This window comes from Copadichromis virginalis, linkage group LG13 (genome assembly GCF_057382275.1).
Source record: "Copadichromis virginalis isolate Kocher_CV1m ecotype Utaka linkage group LG13, C_Virginalis_male_GT1.1, whole genome shotgun sequence".
Lineage (NCBI taxonomy): Eukaryota > Metazoa > Chordata > Actinopteri > Cichliformes > Cichlidae > Copadichromis > Copadichromis virginalis.
Window position 1 is genome coordinate 31200128 of NC_140630.1, and position 22534 is coordinate 31222661.

General features: G+C 40.1%; 2 protein-coding genes and 1 pseudogene across 6 annotated transcripts in view; 1 reads left to right on the forward strand and 2 right to left on the reverse strand.

Annotated features, from left to right (window-relative positions):
* The window catches only part of vrk2 (VRK serine/threonine kinase 2), a 38059-nt gene extending 19141 nt beyond the window's left edge, over positions 1 to 18918 (reverse strand). For 2 of the 5 annotated variants that reach the window (XM_085478462.1, XM_085478458.1), the window contains exons 1-8: positions 18701 to 18918; positions 18255 to 18330; positions 18007 to 18147; positions 16468 to 16523; positions 14542 to 14611; positions 13893 to 13980; positions 11021 to 11129; positions 10733 to 10825 (exon numbers count right to left, since the gene is read on the reverse strand). In XM_085478462.1, the coding sequence (XP_085334588.1) occupies positions 10733 to 10825; positions 11021 to 11129; positions 13893 to 13980; positions 14542 to 14611; positions 16468 to 16523; positions 18007 to 18136 (546 nt within the window). In that variant the 5' untranslated portion in view covers positions 18137 to 18147; positions 18255 to 18330; positions 18701 to 18918. Of the gene's footprint in view, positions 1 to 10732; positions 10826 to 11020; positions 11130 to 13892; positions 13981 to 14541; positions 14612 to 16467; positions 16524 to 18006; positions 18148 to 18254; positions 18331 to 18424; positions 18622 to 18658 lie in introns of those variants that run through there. The other 3 variants (XM_085478459.1, XM_085478461.1, XM_085478460.1) reach the window with 3 other exon arrangements.
* Positions 1252 to 6128, reverse strand: LOC146695961 (uncharacterized; annotated as a pseudogene).
* Positions 6150 to 10579, forward strand: LOC146695962 (uncharacterized). The gene is made up of 4 exons (XM_085478500.1): positions 6150 to 6737; positions 7723 to 7821; positions 7956 to 8858; positions 10469 to 10579. Exons 1-4 carry the CDS (start codon positions 6357 to 6359, stop codon positions 10577 to 10579), a joined length of 1494 nt encoding a protein of 497 aa, XP_085334626.1. The 5' UTR covers positions 6150 to 6356.
* Positions 18919 to 22534: the final 3616 nt, after the last annotated feature.

The window sequence follows — 22534 nt, forward strand, 5'->3', positions numbered from 1 at the left end:
GGAGCCAGTCGTCTAGCTTGGGGGTCACCACACTGAACACTCCGATTACCATTGTCACCACTGTTGCTTTCACCCTCCACATCTTCTCGAGCTCTTCTCTGAGCCCTTGGTACTTCTCCAGTTTCTCGAGTTCCTTCTTCCTGATGTTGCTGTCATTCTGTATCGCTACGTCTATTGTTATGGCCGTCAACCTCCGCTTGTCTACCACCACTATATCCGGTTGGTTAGCCATCACCATTTTGTCTGTCTGTATCTGGAAGTCCCACAGGATCTTAGCTTGGGTGATCTTCTTGACCACCCTTGGGGGTGTCTCCCATTTTGACCTTGGGACTTCCAGGCCATACTTGGCACAGATGTTTCTGTATACTATGCCGGCCACTTGGTTATGGTGTTCCCCGTTTGTTAGCATCTTGCCCCCTGCTGTTATGTGCTGGATTGTCTCAGGGGCATCTTTACACAGCCTGCATCCGGCTTCTTGCCTGGTGTGACCCCAGCCTCTATGGATCTTGCGCTCAGACCTTCTTCCTGTGCTGCCATGATTAGTGCCTCTGTGCCGTCTTTCAGTTCAGCTTTGTCCAGCCACTGGTGGATTTCTGGATATCAGCCACCTCCTCTATCTGCCGGTGGTACATACCGTACAGCGCCCTGTCCTTCCATGATTGTTCCTCTTCTGCTCCTCTTTCTTGAGGTTCTGCTACCTGAGGTATTCACTGAGCATGCAGCCAGTTGTGGCCATCTTCCTTATGTACACTGCAAAAATGGCTAGTCTATATTTAGGAAATAAATACTACATTTGATACAAAAAGCACTGAAAACAAGTGAAATTATCTGTCCATGCAGCAAGTTTATTTTACTTAATAAGAAATCTTGAAATAAGATTTTTTAATCCAGAAATAAAAGAACACATTTGAGAATTGAAGAGGGTTAAAATAAGCTTTAAAAGCTCAATTTAAGATAAAATTACTTGATATCAAGTCCCAAAAGTAAGTTAAATATGCTAAATTACAGTCTTTTTTTATGTTTTGAATTCTTACTTGCAGCAAATGAATGCACTGCAACGAGAAAAATAGTTCTAATACTATGAAAAACTACTCAATATTAGTGAAGTATGATTAATTTGTTTCTTGATTCAGGTTGGCTTATCTTAAAATAGAGCCAAATCGATATTAAATCCAGGCAAAAAAACCTTAAAACAGACCTTTTTCCTAGAATACTCCTTGGCTTCTACTGAAATCACAACCAGGACAAGAGTGATATATGTCAACATTTATTTCTCTCATGAGAACAAAATCCTTTTTTTAAACAATATAGGGCTGCTGCACAATCCCTAAAAGTCTAAATCAACCCTTTAAAAGGCCTAAACAGAGAAAAGAAATTACATTTTTGGCCTTAAACTTTTGTGACAGTCACATAGTCTCACAATGTTGTAAATAATGGCATTACTGACTTAAAACTTTACATGCCTCAGGTAAAGTGTCACTAAGAAAAAACAACAACTTTCATTTGTAAAGCATTATAAGTAAAGCCGTTTCTCAGGACATTGCTAGGCAAATTAGGAACAAAGTTGTACAAACGTACTACAAAACTAAACAAACTGCAAATGACCTGATAAAATCCTGCTTGGTATTCACCTATTTTTCAAAGAACGACTTCCACTCAGCTATTGCTTTCTTATATGCACTAGTGGCATCTTGATCATGGATGGCATCAGTGATTACCTCAGTTTGTATGACAGAGAGGACCGTTGCAACACATTTTGGGTATGTTAAGTGCAAGGTGTAGTAATATGCCATCAACACCAACATTCCTTCCCAGAAATCCTCCAAGGGGAGAGTGGTCACTGGTATGTTTCCTACAGCAACAATGCTGGTTGTTCCATCAAAAAGCAGCACTGGGGAAAAGAGAGGCCGCTTCTCCAGGTATAGCATTGCATCTTCACCCGGCTAGAAAAGCACAAAAAAAGGACAAATTCTTCAAGATTTTAAATGAAAGGGTTGCTGTGCATCCAAACAGCTTAAGACACAAAAAGCAATATCAACAGTTTAGAATGCTCCAACTGATTTACTGTTGGAATAGAAGAAATAAATATAAAATATCATGAATATGAAATTTTGGAAATGTACACAGCAAAATCTCCAGTGTTAAATTAACACTAGAGAGTGTCTATATGGGTCCACACCTCTGAGTGTTAAATACAACACTGTTGAGTGTTAAATTAACACTTTGACAGTGTTATATGTTTAAAAGTAACCTAGTCAGTTTTGAAGATTAACAATGGCTAACACTGAGCAGTGCTGATTTTCTAACACTGGAATATTTCTAACATTTTGAGTTATTTTCCTGTGTTAGAAAATCAGCACTGCTCAGTGTTAGCCTTTGTTAATCTTCAAAACTGACTAGGTTACTTTTAAACATATAACACTGTCAAAAGTGTTAATTTAACACTGGAGATTTTGCTGTGTATTAATTCTGAGCATGAATTTTCTCTAGTTTGCAGCATTTTTATCATGTCTATTTGTGCTTTTTTTCTCATTTGTTTTTTAAAACTATTTCTTTTAACTTTGTTACATATTCTAGTTTTTGAAGGCCTTTTTAAATATATCATTTCACTGCTTCTACTTGTATCCTAACTGCAATGTGCTTTTGCTCTGTGCTGCCTCTCTGGAGTAGGTTTTGAATAACAATTAAGAAATCCTGACTAAGGAGTAATTTAATCCCTGCTGAATTGAACTTCAATCCACTCTTATTAAGCAGGAAAAGCAAAATAATAATATTAATAATAACAATACAAGTAAATAGAGTACAAGTTACAGTGGCTGGTATTGCAGCTGTTCGCACCTTGAGGATATGAAGGAGAGCCTCACTGGCACTTCCCAGCCGCTTTGGTGGTGTAGTTTTTGAAGGAAAAAGAGATGGAAGTGCATTGAAGAGAGTGACAGTAAAATCCACTGTGAACGGAGAAAAGTATCTCAACAAAGCAATCCGAACATATCTGATGTATGGATTTAATGTATGCAAAGGCCACTTACCTCCACGTACATCCAAGGGGAGAGGAGGTTTCAGGACCTTCTTCCAAATGCCATAGAACTGCACCTTCGAACAAAACTCTGCCCATCGACCCTTCATTTGATCTTTGTATTTGCAGTTGGAGCCACCAATGATGCGACGCAGTTCATCCATCGCCTATGACAAAGTTGTGCTCAGTTAGTCAAGAACTAACTAAACCTATCCAGAGAAAGCAAAGAAATTTAACTGAAGGTAGTTGAACTTACATTTCGTATGTCTTTGAAGCACGGGTATGCTTCAAGTATTTTTCTAGGCCTGTCTTCTTCCCTTGTAACATCTGCGTCAATAAAAGCTCATCTGGCCTCAAACTCCAGGTCCAAAATTTGAGCAACGTCACTTTGGTTGGGTTTTGCATTGGGTTTCCTGTACATGTTGCTCAAGGTTTTGTAATGTCTTGCCTGCATCTTCAGGCTGTCATGGTCTGCTAGGGAAAGCAAAGAGCAATTGTAAGACATGGTGTAACTAGACTTCACAAAATTCAGATTTTTCTAATCAGTCATTTCTAGTAAGGTTGCATGGTTGTTTTTAAGTATAATATTTATGAGAATTAATGTTTAGGTTAAATATGTTTGAGTAATGAACTGACCCTATATGTCCTGATCATTTCCCTTTGTGTCCTTTTCTTATAATGATCATGGATTTATGTTAATTGTTAGTTTGAACAGAATCAAATATTAAAACGAAAGTTTAAGATGCCCGTGAATAAAACTGTGGTGAAAATAAGGTAAAGGTTGTTTACTGTGTATATCGTTCACATCAGTGTGAACAGTGATTATGAGCTGATGGATAAAAATATTTTAGGTAATTTGATCTATGACAGAAACACTGTGATAAGGCATGATAGATGTGACCAGCATGAGGATTTACATGTGTAAATAATCAGCACTGAGTAACACCCATTACAACACAAAGTGTTAAAATACTTACTATGGCTAACTGGCAAACTGGAATGAGGGATCTATCATATGTTGATTTTACACACCAACTCGAGTTAATGCCAAACCACTATGATTTATGGAATAAACACTTAGAACGGGGTTCATTGCTTCAACCATAATTTGGAAAGAGCTGTAATAGGAACAGTCAGACTGAGAGGTAGATAAGGGTGATGGTGGACTTACCAACAACATCATCTGGAGGTGCAGTTGAAGGACCTATATCAGGCCTGGGTGCAGAGCATGAGGCTGACTTGAATAATAGTGGTAAAGCCAGCGTAGTATTGTTTGACGTAGTTGGTACAGTGGAGGGTAGCGGCAATTGGGATTCTTTCTCTGAGGAAAAAACAGAAGATGAACAGAATGGGTGGTCTCTTTGAAGTTTTAGATGTCCAAAAGTCATTAGTACAGCAGACCAAAGTACACACCTGCATTTGAGTTATCCTCGCTGAGGTCATCATTGCTCTCAAGAAGTATGGTATAGTCACTTGAACCACTTGCTTCACCACTTAGGTCACCTTCAGTCCCATTGTCTGTGTCATCTGAGCTGAAAAGAGTCTTCCTGGGCCTGCCTCGTTGTGGCATGGAGCCCTGCCTCTTCCTTGGAGACTTCATATTTTGGAGTCGTTTGTACAGTTTGGTGTAGATGGTCAGCTGTGGTAAAATAATATATTTTTGTACATCCTTTTATTATCTCACTCAATTTTAGATATTGTAGTGGGTAAAGAATGACTTACGTATGGCATGTGTGTGTCAGCATCACGTAACATGGGGTAATAGTCGACAATCTTCTGTGACATTGCTCTCATTTCGAGTTTGGAGGGGTATGTTACTTCTTTCCCCATGGGACTAGCACGGAGGATTGCAACCATGCTGGTGACTGTGTTCCTTACAAGTCTGCAACAGAGCTCCTTCGACATCCTACAGTCCTTTTCCTTTCCACTGTGGAGCAATGCAAAGTACTGACTGCGCACCATGTCCAACTCTGAATCTGTATACACCACATACTCTGGTGGGTCTGGCATTTTCATTTTTTTGTCCGCAGTGTAGGAAATGGGAGTGGAAGTTTGAGGCTGACATTGTGACACATCAAAGCCTAAGGGGTTACTCTCGCTTCGATGGAAAGTGTTGGCATCTTGGTCAGTACTCTTAAACTATAACAGTTGTGGGATATAAACAAAAATACACAATTAGGCAAATTAATGCTAGACAATATGGACAGTAATCATCTTCTTAGTGGTATAATGTGCATTTACCTTTTGGCTGATAAAATCCCAAATCTTCTTTCTACGGAAGAAATTTTCATGGCCCGGAAAAAGATCCTTTAGGTCATCCCGGGTAAAGCTTCTCAAAGTTTCCTCATCAATATTCGCAGCTGTAAAAGAGAAAAACAACTTCAAAAGTGATATTTATTTCTCTTTTCCTGGGCGTGGCTTATAACATATTGAGGTCATTTTTTGTCAGTAAATGTATTTTAGCAATAAGTAATATTAACAGGATAAAATGTCAAACTTAAAACAGTTTATCAAATATTTGGGAATGCAATAAAACTATTTTTGGGTGTCTTCAAGAATGATGTTCCAAGTCTATTTAGGCAAAGACAGCTCAAGGCTATAATGTGGATAAAGTTCAGAGTAGAGTACAATCCTAGCTCCAAGTTTCAGAAATGATGCTAACAGATGCTAAGGCTGCTTAGCTAACGTACCAAAATAACTGAAAAATAAGACTTACCCTGCAACACAGACAGTATGGCATCATCAAACTTGTCCATGCCGTGACAGCAGTTCTCTAGTTTGTTCCAAAGCCTCCACTCACAGTACCTGGAAATATCCTACAGCTTAAATAAGATCATTTAGCTAAAGTTAACACATTAGCTAGATTGCTAACTAGCAGCAGCCCTCACAAAACACGACTTTATCTTAATAACACCATTGTACCATAGTATTTTTCAAATCAACTTAATGTTACCAACCTTAAATTACTGTTCACTTTGTTTAGATAAATAATTTTGATCTTCCTAACGGTCCTGATGGTTAACAAAGCAGGGGAAAAGAGTTTGTCCCGCGTGAAAGTAACATCACGACAGGAACTGAGAATGCGCATGCAGAAAATTATTTATATTTAAATTTTTTTAAGTAAAAAAAAAAGAAAATAAAAATATAAATTCAGTCTTAAACACCTATTGCCTAAAAATAAATATAACTGATGTAATTTAAACCTGAAAAATTGGATAATTAAGGATACATATATTTTTAAAATCGCCTACCTTTCCCATGGTCCCACACTCTCATCTGTGGCCTTCAGTGGAGAGCGGTAAAGTAAAGCTGCATTGCTACAGCGCGAAAACAGTTCACCATGGCGCTCTGGAGATGTATGATCTGTTTTATCTTTGTTTCTTTAACTCTGAAGGTGCTCCTTAGCCACATAAATGCAGCTCATGGTCGAAGGCAGGATTTTTGGGTTTACTGTGGAATAGATGGCTGTGAACAAGATTTCAGAGTTTTTAACTCATTCTTTCGCCACATTAAACGGACGCACCCTCTGTATTTGACGAATGGAAGCCCACCAAGAGGATGGAGGATCCCCCCAACATCCCACTCTTTAGGATCGGAAAATTTTGGTGTTTCAGTCTTTGCCAACTGTAGTACTGCAACAACAACCAGCACCGTGGAAATATCAACTGGTGGATCTTTGCCTGAAGTGCAGGAGCCTCAGGTTGTTGACAGCCCGATCACGGTAAGTGTTAAACTAAATAAAATGTAGTGTGGCTTCTGATGACAAATTTAGCTATGTCTAACTCCTCGTATTTGGTCCTATATTACTTTTAATCCTTTTCTCCATTTTTAATCAAGAGAAATTTAACGAGATCTCGCGATATTATATCGCTAGATATTGTTCTTCAAACTGTTACAAGCGATTTCCACTATGGTTGGATTTTAAATCACAATTTCATCCTGCAGGATGAAATAAAAAATAAATAAACAGAATAGCAGTTCAGTGTAGATAGTACAGGCTATGCTGCAGCCGGAGAAGGCACACACTCTGCGGCTGGCATGTCTCCTGGTGAAGTTTGCATCAAAGACACTCTCAGCGCGCTTAAATCGTTCAATGTGGCAGCAATTTGGGTATCTCGTAGGAATTATAAGTGGTGAATACGGTTTCAGATAAGACACAGAGTATTTGGAAGCACTGTAAAAAAATCTGTTGGCCAGAAATACTGCCAAAACATGGATAAGAATGATTTTCTTGAAAATTAAATTAATTAATAAATGCATACAATAAAATATATCCATATACTAATACTAACATAAATTCTAAGTGCAAATCTAAATTACGTGATTTAAAAATACATAAATAATTTAATAAATACAACAAACATGTAAAGAAACTAATATCTAAGTGCGAACAAAAATTCATTATTTAAAAAGATAAAATCTCATTCTCATGAATCCAATCCCTAGCCTCATCAAAACAATGGACAACCCCTTTTTTATTGTTTCTTTGTCTTTGATTTCTTTTCCATTTCTTTTTTCTTTATTCCAAAGAATGAATATTATATTATCTTATATTATATTGAATATTCACAACTGTAACACTAGTCACTGTCATGCACTTTGTTTTTTAGTGGACCAATCATTAGGTGTAACTGATTATACCTGTTATGTAAGAATTTCTATAATTGGCCAGGAGTTTGGAGTAACTTTGTTTTTCTGCTCTAAAGGAAGAAGCTGTTGCTACAACATCCTTTACCAGACATGATATTACCAGATCTGCTGCAGCTTTTGCTATCAGTGTTCAAGAACAGTGCCACTTATCACAGGTATGTTATAGTCTTAATGGATCAATACATTACATAAGGCAATCAATGTCTTACTTGTTCATAATGGAATTCAGAATTATTATTTTTTTATATAAATGCAGAATAAGTTACTTTTGTTTCAAATGTTTTCACAGAGAACGGTCAAACATATCATCTCAGGAGTGCAACAGTATCAGGCTGTTCTTTTGGATACGCTCAAGGAAAGAATGAAGACAGTGTTTGAAGATAATGCCGAGGGAACCACTCAGCTTCAAGATGAGGCTTTGGCTACATTTGATAAATTCATGGATCCTTTCTCCACCATTGCATATGGACAGAGTAGAGCCATAGGGGAAATGTTCTGTCCAGTCAATGCAGAGGAAGTACTAGTATCCCAGAAGATATGTTGGGTAAAGCAAGGTCTTTCAAGGGTCATGTCCATAAGGAACAAAGGTTTTTACTATGTACCATTAATTGAAAGTCTAAAGCAGTTAATGACTAATGAGAGAATCTTTACCATGTTGAACACTGCACCACAAAGAAGCAGAGAGGGATTCTTCTATGATTTTAGAGACGGGTCCCTCTTTACATCTCACCCCTTGTTTTCTCAGAGGCCAAATGCATTGCAATTAATACTGTACACAGATGAAATTGAAATATGTAACCCCTTAGGGTCCCATGCTTCTGCAAACAAATTGGTCATGTTTTATTATACTTTAGGAAATATTGATCCAAAATTTAGGTCAAAGTTAGCTGCAATACGACTTCTTGCTATTGCTAAAGCAAGTGACATTTCTCAGTGGGGTATTGATGTTGTACTGAAAAGAATACTTCAAGATCTATCACTGCTTTACAATGGTGTAAGGATTGAAATGTCAAATGGTGAAATTGAATTGTTTGGTGCTGTTATAGCCATTTGCGGAGACACGCTAGCCCAGCATGAGATTGCTGGCTTTAAAGAAGGGATTGGTTTTGCTTATAGCAAATGTAGACACTGTGAATGCAACTTTGATGATATGCAAAGTGTTTTTGAGGAGAAGAAGTTTGCATCAATGGAAGTTAAATTTGTATTAAAACACCTAATTCTCTCAGGACAATTGGAATTAGACAAGTTTAATTCAGACATTCAAAATTTTCCTTACTCACCTCTTGAAATACGGGATAAACCATGTCCTATTACCTTTGGCACTTTAGTGGCTAACGACAACAAATTGAAACAGTCTTGTGGACAGATGCTAATTCTTTTAAAAATATTACTTTTTCTTTTGTATGGTGTGGAGAGTGAGTATGTTGTATTTATTAGAAAGTTAATTATGATAGTTCAAATAGTTCTTGCTCCCATTATTTCTTTACAAACTGTATTGCAACTGAGAAGTATGATTGAAGAACACCTGTATCAGTTCAAGCAACTTTTTCCCGAAGCCAATATAATACCTAAGCAACATTATATGTTGCATCTTCCCAGTCAAATCTTATCCCTTGGACCTTTAATAAGGAGTATGTGCATGCGCTTTGAGGCAAAGCACTCCTATTTTAAACAGTGGGCTTCTAAGTTAAATTTTAAAAATGTTTGTAAATCCCTTGCAAACCACAATCAATTTCTTGAGTGTTGTCAAAATGAAATAGGCACTGAACATCCTATTTTTGCAAAAGAAAAGGAATTCGGGCCAGTATCAGCTGTTAAAAATAATGAATATGTTAGGAAAAAAATTAAAGAATTTTTTGGAATAGATGTCATGCAGTCTGTTGTCTCAGTGAAATGGTATGTTCTAAATGGCAATAAATACATTGCTGGGAAGTCCATGATTATTGCAGATGTGGATGGCACTTTCCCTGTGTTTGGACTGATAAAGGATATCTTTTTGATTGACTCATCTTTTATTGCTTTTGAGTACCAACGCTATGAAACTTTGAATTTAAATGAAGACTTATTGGCATATGAAGTAACTGTGCCCATTGTTGCTCAAGCTACAGAATTAGCCCATGAGCTCATTGATTATACTTCATACTTTTCTATTAGTTTTAGGGACAGTGTGTTTGTGCCAATCAAATACAGTCTTTCTGATATTATTTCCCATAGAAATCACCCTTAAGATTAGGGTTGCACCAAGTATTGGCTTAGTGTAGTTTGTGATGATATCAGTTGACAGTCATTAAATGTTCGCTAAACCAATGTCAATGTTGTACCACATAATGCTGGCATGCTGGGACAAACAGCTGTCTTTGAAATGTGATTTGTATCATAAATTGTGGTTAATTTTTTTCCCTTATATGTACAACTTTGAAGTCAGACATGATTTTGAATAAATCATATTTTCAACAGGTGCCTTTTGTGAATTTCCTAAATCAAGCAAATTGAGTTTGTCACTCTATCTTGAAACAAGTGATATTTTGAGAGACATCTGGTGAGAGACCTAATGTAGGCTATTTTAAGAGTTATTCTTCCCATTTCTGGATTTCTGTACTAATATAGACACAATTATATGGTTATTCTCAATTTAAGTTTATTATCTAAAATCCAGACTTAGAAACAAGTAAATCTTTTTTTAAAACAAGACAAATAATCTGGCCTGTCTAAAAATAGGATTTTAAATCATGGCAAGCACCAGATAATTTGCAGTGTACTCGTGGATGTTCGTTGTCTCACTGTGGTACTGACACACACTAGCCCTTGGCCTCCTCCCGCTTTCCTAGCGGCCTCTTCGTGGTTCCCATTTGCCTGTGGGATTCCCAGGTACTTGTATCTGTCGTCAATGTCTGCAATGTTGCCTTCTGCTAGATGAAATTGTTTAACTGAATCCTCTGCATCTTTTTTATAACTTTAATGAAACAGATGTTGTTTTGGGTTATATTTAAGATCAATGCAGTTTAAAGAAAATCAGCGGGTTTTATTCTCTCCTGTAACTGTACCAGGGATCTGCAGTGGACTGACCTGTTCAGGGTCCCTGTAACCCAGCATGAGGTTGGCAGCTTTAATGTCAGCATGGACGTACTCATTCTCATGTATGTACTCCAGTATATCCACCTGGCACAAGAATCAAAAGCATACAAAACAAGAATTTTATAGGCAGATAGTAATGCAGTAAAACGAACGTTTTGGTAAAACGGGGTCATAATTTGACAAACTGGCCTTTAACTGTGTCATTGATAGGCGATCAGGCTGCCTCAGCTTATTTATACTGGTATTATTGAACAGGTCAAAATGTGATAATTATCTCACCAGTCTCTGTCCAAGCTGGAGAACAGTGGTCTTCTTCAGTTGGCCTCCACTGGACTCACAAGCTTTCTGAAGGTCACTTCCCAGTCGATCCATGACCATGAAACGATACCTGAGTGAGAGAAGAAAAGCTCAAACTCTTGTCCTAATTCTGACATAACACAACACCAGATTTACTAACGACCCACACCGAAACTGTACTTTGTATAAAAGACTATGACAGGATGTTTTATTTAAAACAGTGGAACAAAATGCCAAATAACTGACGCTTTTCATAAGATTCACAAACAAGAGTCATAATATAGCAAACAAAGATGAAAAATCAAATAAAAATAAAAAAAATCAGAGAAAACAACAGAAAAAATCTAATACTGACAGTGATGTGAAAAACACCCCAACACGTTTTGACTAAAAGCAGATATTCTATTGGAAATAATTACTACAGTTGCCTTAATTCTAAGGCTAGATGGTTGAAATCTGATATTAAAGCAGATGACAGAGCTTTTAAGAAAGCACACGCAACCTCCCCTTCTTAAAATCAGTTTATCTGCTTGATTTTGTTTGTTTTTTTTAAACTTTGGTTGTTATACATGTGGATTTCACACTGGTGCATACATCCATCCATCTTCATCCGCTTTGTCCGGGGCCGGGTCGCGGGGGCAGCAGCCTAAGCAAAGAGGCCCAGACCTCCCTCTCCCCAGCCACCTCCTCCAGCTTATCCGGGGGAATACCAAGGCGTTCCCAGGCCAGCCGAGAGATATAATCTCTCCAGCGTGTCCTGGGTCTTCCCCGGGGCCTCCTCCCGGTGGGACATGCCTGGAACACCTCACCCAGGAGGCGCCCAGGGGGCATCCTTGTCAGATGCCCGAACCACCTCAGCTGGCTCCTTTCGATGTGGAGCAGCAGCTGCTCTACTCTGAGCCCCTCCCGGATGGCCGAACTTCTCACCCTATCTCTAAGGGAGAGGCCAGCCACCCTTCGGAGGAAGCTCATTTCTGCCGCTTGTATCCGCGATCTCGTTCTTTCGGTCACTACCCACAGCTCGTGGCCATAGGTGAGGGTAGGGATGTAGATCGACCGGTAAATTGAGAGCTTCGCTTTTACACTCAGCTCCCTCTTCACCACGACGGACCGGTGCAGCGTCCGCATTACTGCAGCTGCAGCCCCAATCCGTCTGTCGATCTCCGGCTCCCTTCTCCCATCACTCGCGAACAAGACACCGAGATACTTGAACTCCTCCACTTGGGGCAGGAACTCATCCCCGACCCGGAGTGGGCACTCCACCCTTTTCCGGCTGAGAACCATGGCCTCAGATTTGGAGGTGCTGATCCTCATTCCCGCTGCTTCACACTCAGCTGCGAACCGTTCCAGTGCGAGCTGGAGGCCCTCACCCGATGAAGCCAACAGAACCACATCATCTGCAAAAATCAGAGATGAGATTCTGAGGCCACCAAAGCGAAAGCCCTCCGCCACTTGGCTGCACCTAGAAATCCTGTCCATAAAAATTATGAACAGAACCGGAGACAAAGGGCAGCCCTGGCGGAGCCCATCACCCACCAGGAACGAGTCCGACTTATTGCCGGCAATGCGAACCAAGCTCTTGCAACGGTTGTATAGGGATCGAATGGCCCGTAGCAATGGGCCAGACACCCCATATTCCCGCAACACCTCCCACAGGACACCCCGAGGGACACGGTCGAATGCCTTCTCCAAGTCCACAAAACACATGTAGACTGGTTGGGCAAACTCCCATGCACCCTCAAGTATCCTGGAGAGGATAAAGAGCTGGTCCAGTGTTCCGCGACCAGGACGAAAACCGCATTGTTCCTCCTGTATCAGAGGTTCGACTAACGGACGAACTCTCCTTTCCAGCACCCTGGCATAGACTTTCCCAGGGAGGCTGAGGAGTGTGATCCCCCTGTAGTTGGAACACACCCTCCGGTCCCCTTTCTTAAAGATGGGGACCACCACCCCTGGTGCATACAATTTACTTGATATATGACAGCACAAATAAATACTGATGTCCACTTTACTCATGTACAGAACACGAACAAAAGCCAGCTTGGCCTGGTTTCAAAAACCCCAGAGCTCCTTTTCCTTTACGTTCCAAATATTTTACCATTTTTAAGTTCTGCCCAAAGAGTCTACTTTAGAGCAAACTTCATGGAGCTAAATGATGAAAAAAAATGACAGAACACAAACATGCTCCGTTTGTGTTTTGATGCATCTTCTGGTTAGATTAAGGCTATAATACAGCCATATGCAGTGAAAATAAATTTTTTTCAGTTATGCTTTATATTAAGGTTCTTGTAATAAGCATTAAGTCAAGAGGCAATTAATCTTTTTTATAAGTTATTAATATGTGTTAATAATCTATATCAATGTCAATATACGTCTCTAATTAGCTTCATGTAGACAGTGCACACATCATGAATAGATGCATGGAAAGGCAGAGAGAAAAAAATAGCTTCAAAACTGACACGAAGACCTGATCTGGTTTTCATAACTGAATGTAAAATATCATATTTACAGTTGTTATGTTACATTCGGTTATGAAACCAGACCCCCCCCACACACACACACACACACACACTTTTTTTTTTTTTTTTTAAGGAAAACATAAAATAATACCAAATGTGTCAATTTCTACAAAATACTACACTCATTCCAGTTAGGACAGCTGCATTATTAAATTTAATAACATTAGAAACACGCTGCTCTTTCTTCCTGCTTTTTTTTTTACATTTATGAATCTAAACACAGCATTGTTCAAGTTATTTTCTCTTTGCTTAAAATTTGGTGGCTGCAAAAAAAACAAAACAATCATAGCAACCTATGAGTTAATCAAACCTATTAGTGTTGACTGTGTCAATACCTGAGGTTATTATACTCTGCAATTCCTGACCCCCAGTACGTCGGGATGCCCAGGAAGTCCAGCTTCTTGCTTCTCTTCCATTTTTGCACTGGAACAAGTTTAGGAAAAATCACAGGTATGCATCTACACATCTACACAGGTGCTAACATGGAGCTATTGTGTCTGAACAAAAAAAAAACAAAACAAAAACTGAGCTCTAGGAAAAGTAGGCAAATGTTTTGCCAAAAAAGAAAAAGAAAAAAAGATTTGTCCTTGTAAGTGTAAGAACGTGTGCATACAAATATCAATCTTATTGGGACTACAAATACACACACACACAGAGGCCCCAGACAAAGCAGTGGGCCTGGCTCAGGGCTTGATGGCGGCTGGCCTGACTGGCTCTCAACCAGGCTGGCAGGTGGTCAGGGGCTCAGTGGAGGCCCGGGCATCATTACGTGTGAGTAGCTTCCTCTCCAAACGAAGGCGTTGGAGAGCTCAGACAAGCACGGAGAGTGGGGCCCAACTGCCACTGAGGTGCATGTTTGCTTTGGCTTATTATTAATTACTGAGCAGCACTCAGCAAAGCCTCTGAGTCTGCAGCCACTTCATCAGTCAAACGCTCTTGTGCTCCAGCAAGCTGCCGGGACACTGGACGGGTGGTGCTACTCACTGCTCTCGGGTTTGGCTGCCCTCTGGTAGAACTTGAGCTCCGAGAACAGGGAGCCATTCTCCTGGTACTCCTGCATGTATGAGCACACAGTATTAGCACAGTGCAGCTTTAACCAGTGACCATGCAAAAGTTAATTGTCTGTGTCTAATTCCAAAAGGTAAAATTGTGAAAAAAATTTGTGTCTCGGCCAGTGAGCATCATGTCACTTACATGCCTGTTTCAATGCTTTGTTTCCTGGTTGTTTATGTTATTATTCCTTATGTATCGGGAGAAATCATAAAAATACCTGGATGACACATGAATGTTGTCTAACTTTAGTCTCGTGAACCCATGTGAACAGCCCCGTGCAACTCTAAATGCTTTTTCTTTTTTTTAGCTCAAGTCCATGCCCAAACTTATGTTAACTGCAATTGTCACTGCGAAGATCTTTTAGAACTACTTCACACAGTTACACATACAATAACACTGCTAGCTGACAAATAGAATTAGAATAATAGCATTAGCTTAATTTAGCATCACAGCATAATAATTAATTGACTACTGATTGATTACTTGACTTATTGAGCTTGCTTAAGAGAGGGATTAGTTATTGTTATATCTCAAATTAAACAGCTGACAGTAAAACATCAAACAATATTTTCTTCTTCCCATTTATTTCACTGGAACATCAGGAAGCAGCAAGAAAATTTAGCATGTATAGGACTGGTTCAGAACCCAGAGTCAGACCTTGACGAAACGGCAGAAGTAGAGCCATGTAACATGAGGTGTACGGACAGAACCTTCTCATCCAGGTGAAAGGGGATGAGATGAAAATAAAGAAACCGTAAAAACTAGTATTTGTGATTGACTGTTTCCTAACTGGAAGCACACACCTCCTAAACTGTTGGTGTCGTTGAGAGTTTGCAATGCAACCAGCAGAGATTTCAGGAAGTTACTGCTCCCAGCCAAGACACAGTCCAGGACATAAGCCCTTTTAAAACCAAAATGTGTCAATATTTAAGCTCTGACTTTGGTTGGGATTTAATTGAATTTACTGTGCATTTTTTCTGTACGGCACATAGACAAACAGGCATTAATTAGACATCTCTGATTCCTGTTTCAGGTTTCAGAGCATCTTGGGGACACTAGTAAGTAAAGTAAGTAAAATTTTATTTATATAGCACCTTTCAAGATAAAAATCACAAAGTGCTTCACAGAAGCTAAAACCTAAAAATAAAAATCAACCAAAAGCAAGTTTAAAAAGATGAGTTTTTAGCTGCTTTTTTTTTTTTTTTTTTTTAAAAGCGAGACCACGGAGTCCACAGATCTCAGGCTCAAAGGGAGAGAGTTCCACAATCTGGGGGCCACAGTTACAAAAGCTTTGTCGCCTTTTGTTTTCAGCCTCGTGTTTTAGGCTGAAGACACTAATTCAAGTCCAAAGCATTTCTGCTTGCAAGTAAACAAAGAATGTGGCTTATGGCCTGTGCATTATTTTAGCATCTTTATTGAAGGGATAAACAGATAAAGAAGCTGTCACCAAAGTTTTGTTCCCTTCACTATAGTCCAATAACTGGCACAAAAAGACACACGTGTGACAACTTCCAAGCAAGAAGAACATGTGGATTCCATCAAAGGCCATTCTGTTAACACTAAACATTACTTCTTGTGCAAAGTTGGAGGAATCATCACACCGACTTTGGTTGCACTTTGCTCTCATGTTTATTTTTGGTCCATGTGAGAAAGTCAGGTGATATTTGGTGAAATAGAAAATGAAAAAAAGAGGAAACGTCATTTTGCTGTATAACAGTCTAGTCATTTAATATCAATAACCACAGTTACACCTGCTTTCTACTGCCAGCGGCATAGTGCAGCCACATTCAAGTATCACAGCATTAACGTGTCCCTGAAGGTGGACAGGTCAGCTGTGCGTGCAACATATGTACTCACCACTTTGATGACAAAGTCAGTGTCTGTTCCAACAGGTCTGTCAATGTCCTTGGAGGCTGAAACATAACAGAAGACAGAATGAAGACGAGACAACATAATTCATGGATGAGAGCAGGCCTCTTGGATCTTAAAAATATATCCAAGGCCAGAAGGAAATGTATACGAGTGTTTTCATCACTGGATTTGTGCATGTAAGCAGTTATCTGTTTGGAAATAAAAAGATCTATACATATTAGAGGGACTGAAAAGTCAGTTTATAACAAGCATCAACATTTATGTTCCAGCGGTGCCTGTGCACCTAAAAGCTTGCCACTGAATTTTTTTACAATCCTGGCAGTTTCATGGAATATTAGGATATTACTTTAAATAAGATTTTGCATAAAATTGTATTTATTTAATATTTTTGCATAGATAAGCAATTATATTGGTTTACAATGAGGCATTCTGTCAGAAGTAAAACAAATAAAAACATTTTAATTTCATCAAGAAATACAACATAAAGAAAAGAAAATTACACAATAAAAATCTGAAACATTAATAAATGTTGCGGTTTGTCAGCATATGACTTCATCCTCAATCTGTGTTTCCTGTCCTTGAAGGTAGCACAGTCTACTGCCACTGGGAGGACCAGATTATCCTCCAGTCACGCAAGAGAATATGGTGGTTGCCTGTATGGAATGAGCATGTGATCTTGTTGCCTTTGAAAAGGTTGTTTTGAAGATGGCGACCAGGTTTATGACCACTCACATTCAGTTGCCATCTTGTTGGTGCATTTTAAGACCGAGATACAACAGCAATAAGAATCACCCTGTTATAAGTTTGTTACTGAATATGGTCAAGTTGACAATTACATGCAATCTGTCTGTGACAATACAGCAATTAGCTGTGAAAAATCAACAACAATCACAAATCTGTTCGTCCTCAGTCAGTCTTTGCGGAAATTCAAAGACTCATTTTGGGCTCAAGTGCAATACACTGGCAGACTGTAGAGAGCAAGGGACAGGCCATCTACCTGCAGAGCGCATCTGCTGTCAGATTGAGGTAGTGTCCAAAGTATGTGATACAGCTGGTCTGTGGACAACTCTTGCGTGGAAAAAAGCAGTTATAACATACAAAGGCTTGAAGTGAAACCATTGTTAAAAAAAAAACGAAAAAAAAGGATCCACTACAGCAACTTGCTTTCTGTGCCTTTCATACTGTATTGTTTAAACTTTAATGATTTTTCAAGCTTTTTCTAGAAATGGAATGAGAGAAGCATGTCACCCACAGCTATGTGTTGCTGGGCTTCTGGGGGACTGCACCTCCATGGTTGAAAACCCCCTCCATAGGTGAATACCCATGAAGTGAATGATAAAGCATAAAACAGGGGTAGGCAACTCCAGGCCTCGAGTGCCGGTGTCCTGCAGGTTTTAGATGTGTCCTTGATCCAACACAGCTGATTCAAATGGCAAAATTACCTGGAGTTGCCTACCCCTGGCATAAAACAAGCTTTCGTGTGTGCGCATGTGTAGGTTTGTCATCTGACACGTTGCTCCTTACCAAGATAGATCAGTCCAAAGCCACCTTGCCCAATGATTTTCCCCAGCCTCCATTTCTTCTTATCAGTGTCTATTAGTATGAAGCCTCCTGGAAGAGGTTTGGGTAGCACCGGTTTTCGTGGAGGTGCCATAAAAACTGAGACTGTTTAAAAAAAAAAAAATTATATATATGAAAACATGTAACGCCCTGAAACCACAGAACGCTGTATGCCTATGAGGAAAAGGAATCAGGGCTGTTTATGGACTTACTCAAGAGCTCTGGAAAACCTCCAAGGGAGTTAATGACGCACTCACACGAGGCTGAAGCAGTTACTGAAAAACAAAACTAAAACAGCGAGTGTAACTGACCATTATTAAAGTATAGTTCTATATTTCACAAGTACTTAGCACAATATACACATAAAACGTTAACGACTCACTGACTGTGTTTATCACATGGAGTTTTTGGTCAGCTTGAATGTTTGCTATGACCAACGGCTATCTAACAGTAGTAGAAACAGTTAGCTAATAACACAAGAACCCTAATAAAAAAAAGGAATGACAGCTGAATACAGCACAACGCAAGACCGATAAAAACACTACAGTGTTGGCTAAAAGTTACTGGCAGAACTGCTCTGCAAAGACATTTACTGTTAGAAAACTTAATTAGCAACCTGCTAAACTCAGCTAATGAGAAGTTCTTCAGTATGACTCACGGGCTGAAATGTTCAGTAACCGCCGAGATGAAGAAAAGCCGCACGTCGTCCCTTGGGATTCTTAACTAAGAACACACCGATAAGTAATTTGAACTACGCTTTCCTCGCTGGGTTCCAGCACAAACTGCTGCCCTGTAAATTGGAAACAGAAACAAACCCCTTTTCACTTCCTGAACATTATCCCTCCCGCTACGCCACACAGCCAATTGCATGCTCCAAAAAAATCTCAACAACCAATAGGGACGCGAAGGAGGCGCGTAGAAATAACGTAGAAATAATAATAATAATAATAATAATAATAATAACCGCAGCCTCTTTGTTTCATTTAAGTGGGATGATTCATAATACATACATATAAACATTGCTACGAGTACAATGTATGTATTCCCTGCTCCGTTTATATGCAGTGTAGGCTGCCCACTGCTTCACTGAGTGAATGGGTCAAATGCAGAGAAAAACAAGTAATTTCCCCATGGGGATCAATAAAGTATCCATTATTATTATTATTATTATTATTATTATTATTATTATTATTAATTAAAGGTTTAATCAAGCTGTTTCAAACTAATTCACTCAGCTTTGCCTATCTTGCTTCTCTTACTTTATATCGAAACCATTCACCCTTAGCTGTCCCCCTGACTTCATCCATTATGGTCATCTTAACATCTCCAGCTTGGCCTCCTTCTCTTTTTGTCAGTGCCACCACCTCCAAACCATATATCACAGCAGGTCTCACTATAATTTTGTAAATGTTCCCTTTCATTTTGGCTGCCGTCCTTCTGTCACAAATCACTCCTGACAATCGCCAGGTACTCATAACTGAACTCATCTACCTTCACTAACTTTACTCCTTGCATTTTCATCTATCTAGCTGTCTCTTTCTTTCTTTCATTCACACTCATGTATTCAGTCTCACTTCTAGTGACTTTCATTCCTCTTCTCTCCAGTACATACCTCCAGGTGGCTCTTGTTTTTACCTGCTCCTTACTCTCACCACAGATCACAATTTTTTCTATAAACATCATAATCAATGAAGAGTCTTGCCTGACCTCATCTGTAAACATGTCCTTCAGTCATTCAACCAAGAGGTTCAGAACAGGATCTTGATGTAATCCCACCCCCATCTTGAACCCATCTGTCACTCGTTCTGCACACCTCACCACTGCCCCACTGTCCTGTCCTCCCTCGCCACTCTCATATACTTGCCCCTCCTGACTTCCTCATGCAGTACCACAGTTCCTCTCTGGGCTTGGTTATGGCTCATCAACTTATCCGTTTGTATTTTTTACAGGTCTTTACATTCTTATTCTTGATAACTGGTACCAGTATACTTCTCCATTCCTCAGACATCCACTTAAGTTTTTCCTCTATTGCCATATCTTTCTCCTCGATGCAAATCTGAGAAAAGTTCCAACCCGACTCCTCGTCTCCATATCCCTACAGTTTTCATCTCTTCCCTTAGTGTCCAGCCTCAATTACAACTCCGTATAAGCTCCTTCTTTGCCTTTGCTACTTTTCGCTTTACTGCACGTCTAACTTCCCAGTGCTCCTGTCTACTTTCTTCATCTCCCTGACTATCCAGTTTTTTATTTACTAACCTACTTTGCACTTCCTTATTCCACCACCAAGTCTCCTTGTCCTTCTTCCTCTGTTCAAATGATAAACCAAACACAATCTTTGTAGTTTCCCTTAGCATGGCAGCTTTACTTTCCCTCTGTGCAGTGAATTGATTCTTCCCGCTACAACTTTAACCATTTAATCCTTGGGTCTTCCTTCACGTGCTTTCCTTTCTTGGTTTCCAAAGCACACACTGATATACTATGCTTCCGAACTACATTCTCCCCTGCCGCCACATTACAGTCTCCTATCTCTTTCACACTGCGCCTTCTGCAGAAGATGTCGTCCACATATGTGAACCTTTGTCCATTCTTACACTATGTCCTCCCTCTTCTTGACCGCAAGTATTTCCATCCTTTTCGCAAAACTAATGACCATTTGTGCTCGCTCCTTAACATCATACCTACCCAACACTTCCCATGTTTCCTTCACCTTAATGTCCGTTAAAGTCTGCTTTAATTACTAGTCTCTCCACCTTAGGACACTCTCTACCACTTCATCCAACTTATTTCAGAATTCCTCTTTCTCTTCCAACTGGCATCCAACATGTGGAGCATATGCAGTGACAACATTCATCATCACCCTTTTGATTTACAGCTTCAAACTCAGTATCCTGTCTGACACTGTTCACATACTCTTCTTCAAGATTACCCCTACTCCACTTCTCTTCCTATCTATACAAGAACAGTTCAAATCAAATCAAATCAAATCACTTTTATTGTCACATCACATGTGCAGGTACATTGGTACAGCACATGTGAGTGAAATTCTTGTGTGCGAGCTTCACAAGCAACAGAGTTGTGCAAAATACAATAATGTAAACAAGCAAAATACAAGAATGGCTACATCTGAAACTAATAAATATATGTACAATATATAATAGTATATGCATTTCTGGATGTGTATACTAAATATTTTTCTACGTGTGTGTGTGTGTGTGTGTGTGTGTGTGTGTGTGTGTGTGTGTGTGTACACATATTTTACAAATTAAATAGAGTAAACAATAAATAAAATATACAAAAATATACAGAGTTGAATATGTGCAAAACAGTGGCATTACTGTACAGTATGGAGTGCATAATGTTAAAGTTCCAGTAGTGAAGCTGAGGTGTCTATGACGTGTTCAGCAGTCTGATGGCCTGATGGAAGAAGCTGTCTCTCAGTCTGCTGGCACGGGACCGGATGCTGCAGAACCTCCTTCCTGATGGAAGTAGTCTGAACAGTTTATGGCTGGGGTGACTGGAGTCCTTGATGATCCTCCCCGCTTTCCTCAGGCACCGCTTCCTGTAGATGTCTTGGAGGGAGGGAAGCTCACCTCCAATTATCCGTTCAGAGCACCGCACTACTCGCTGGAGAGCTTTGCAGTTGTAGGCGGTGCTGTTAGAAGAAAGTGAAGAAAGTGTACTTTATTGGTCCCCGTGGGGAAAATCCCTCTCTGCATTTAACCCATTCACTCAGTGAAGCAGTGGGCAGCCATTGGGCGCCCGGGGAGCAGTGTGTGGGGAGGGTACCTTGCTCAGGGGTACCTCAGGGTAGCTGTTCAGGGGAATCGAACCCCCGACCTTCCGATCATGGGGCCACCACTCTACCTACTGAGCTATCCCTGCCCTGTTGCCATATCAGGTGGTGATGCATCCAGTGAGGATGCTCTCAATGGCACAGTGATAGAAGGTCCTGAGGATGCGGGGGCTCATGCCGAATCTTTTCAGTCACCTGAGAAAGAAGAGGCGCTGCTGCGCCTTCTTCACTGTTTTGTTTGTGTGTACTGACCACGTAAGATCCTCAGCCAGATGTACACCAAGGAACCGGAAGCTGCTCACTCTCTCCACAGCAGCGCCGTTGATGGTGATGGGGGTGTGTACTTCTCTGCACCTCCGGAAGTCCACTATCAACTCCTTTGTCTTTGCGACGTTGAGGGTGAGATGGTTGTCTTGACACCAGTGGGTCAGGGCGCTGACCTCCTCCCTGTAAGCTGTCTCATCACCGTTGGTGATAAGACCCACCACTGTAGTGTCGTCCGCAAACTTCACAATGATGTTGGAGTTGTTAGTGGCTGTGCAGTCGTAGGTGTAGAGTGAGTACAGGAGAGGGCTCAGTACACACCCCTGTGGAGCACCAGTGTTCAGTGTGACGGGGGATGAGGTGATGCTGCCCAGTCTGACCACTTGGCGTCTGTCAGACAGGAAGCTAAGGATCCAGCTGCAGAGGGAGCTGCTC

Bases quoted from the DNA above. Each gene is read 5' to 3' on its own strand.
- LOC146695962 (XM_085478500.1), top strand. From the start codon at position 6,357: ATGGCGCTCTGGAGATGTATGATCTGTTTTATCTTTGTTTCTTTAACT. The intron at 6,738-7,722 runs GTAAGTGTTAAA...TCTGCTCTAAAG, and splicing joins TTGTTGACAGCCCGATCACG to GAAGAAGCTGTTGCTACAAC. The intron at 7,822-7,955 runs GTATGTTATAGT...ATGTTTTCACAG, and splicing joins AACAGTGCCACTTATCACAG to AGAACGGTCAAACATATCAT.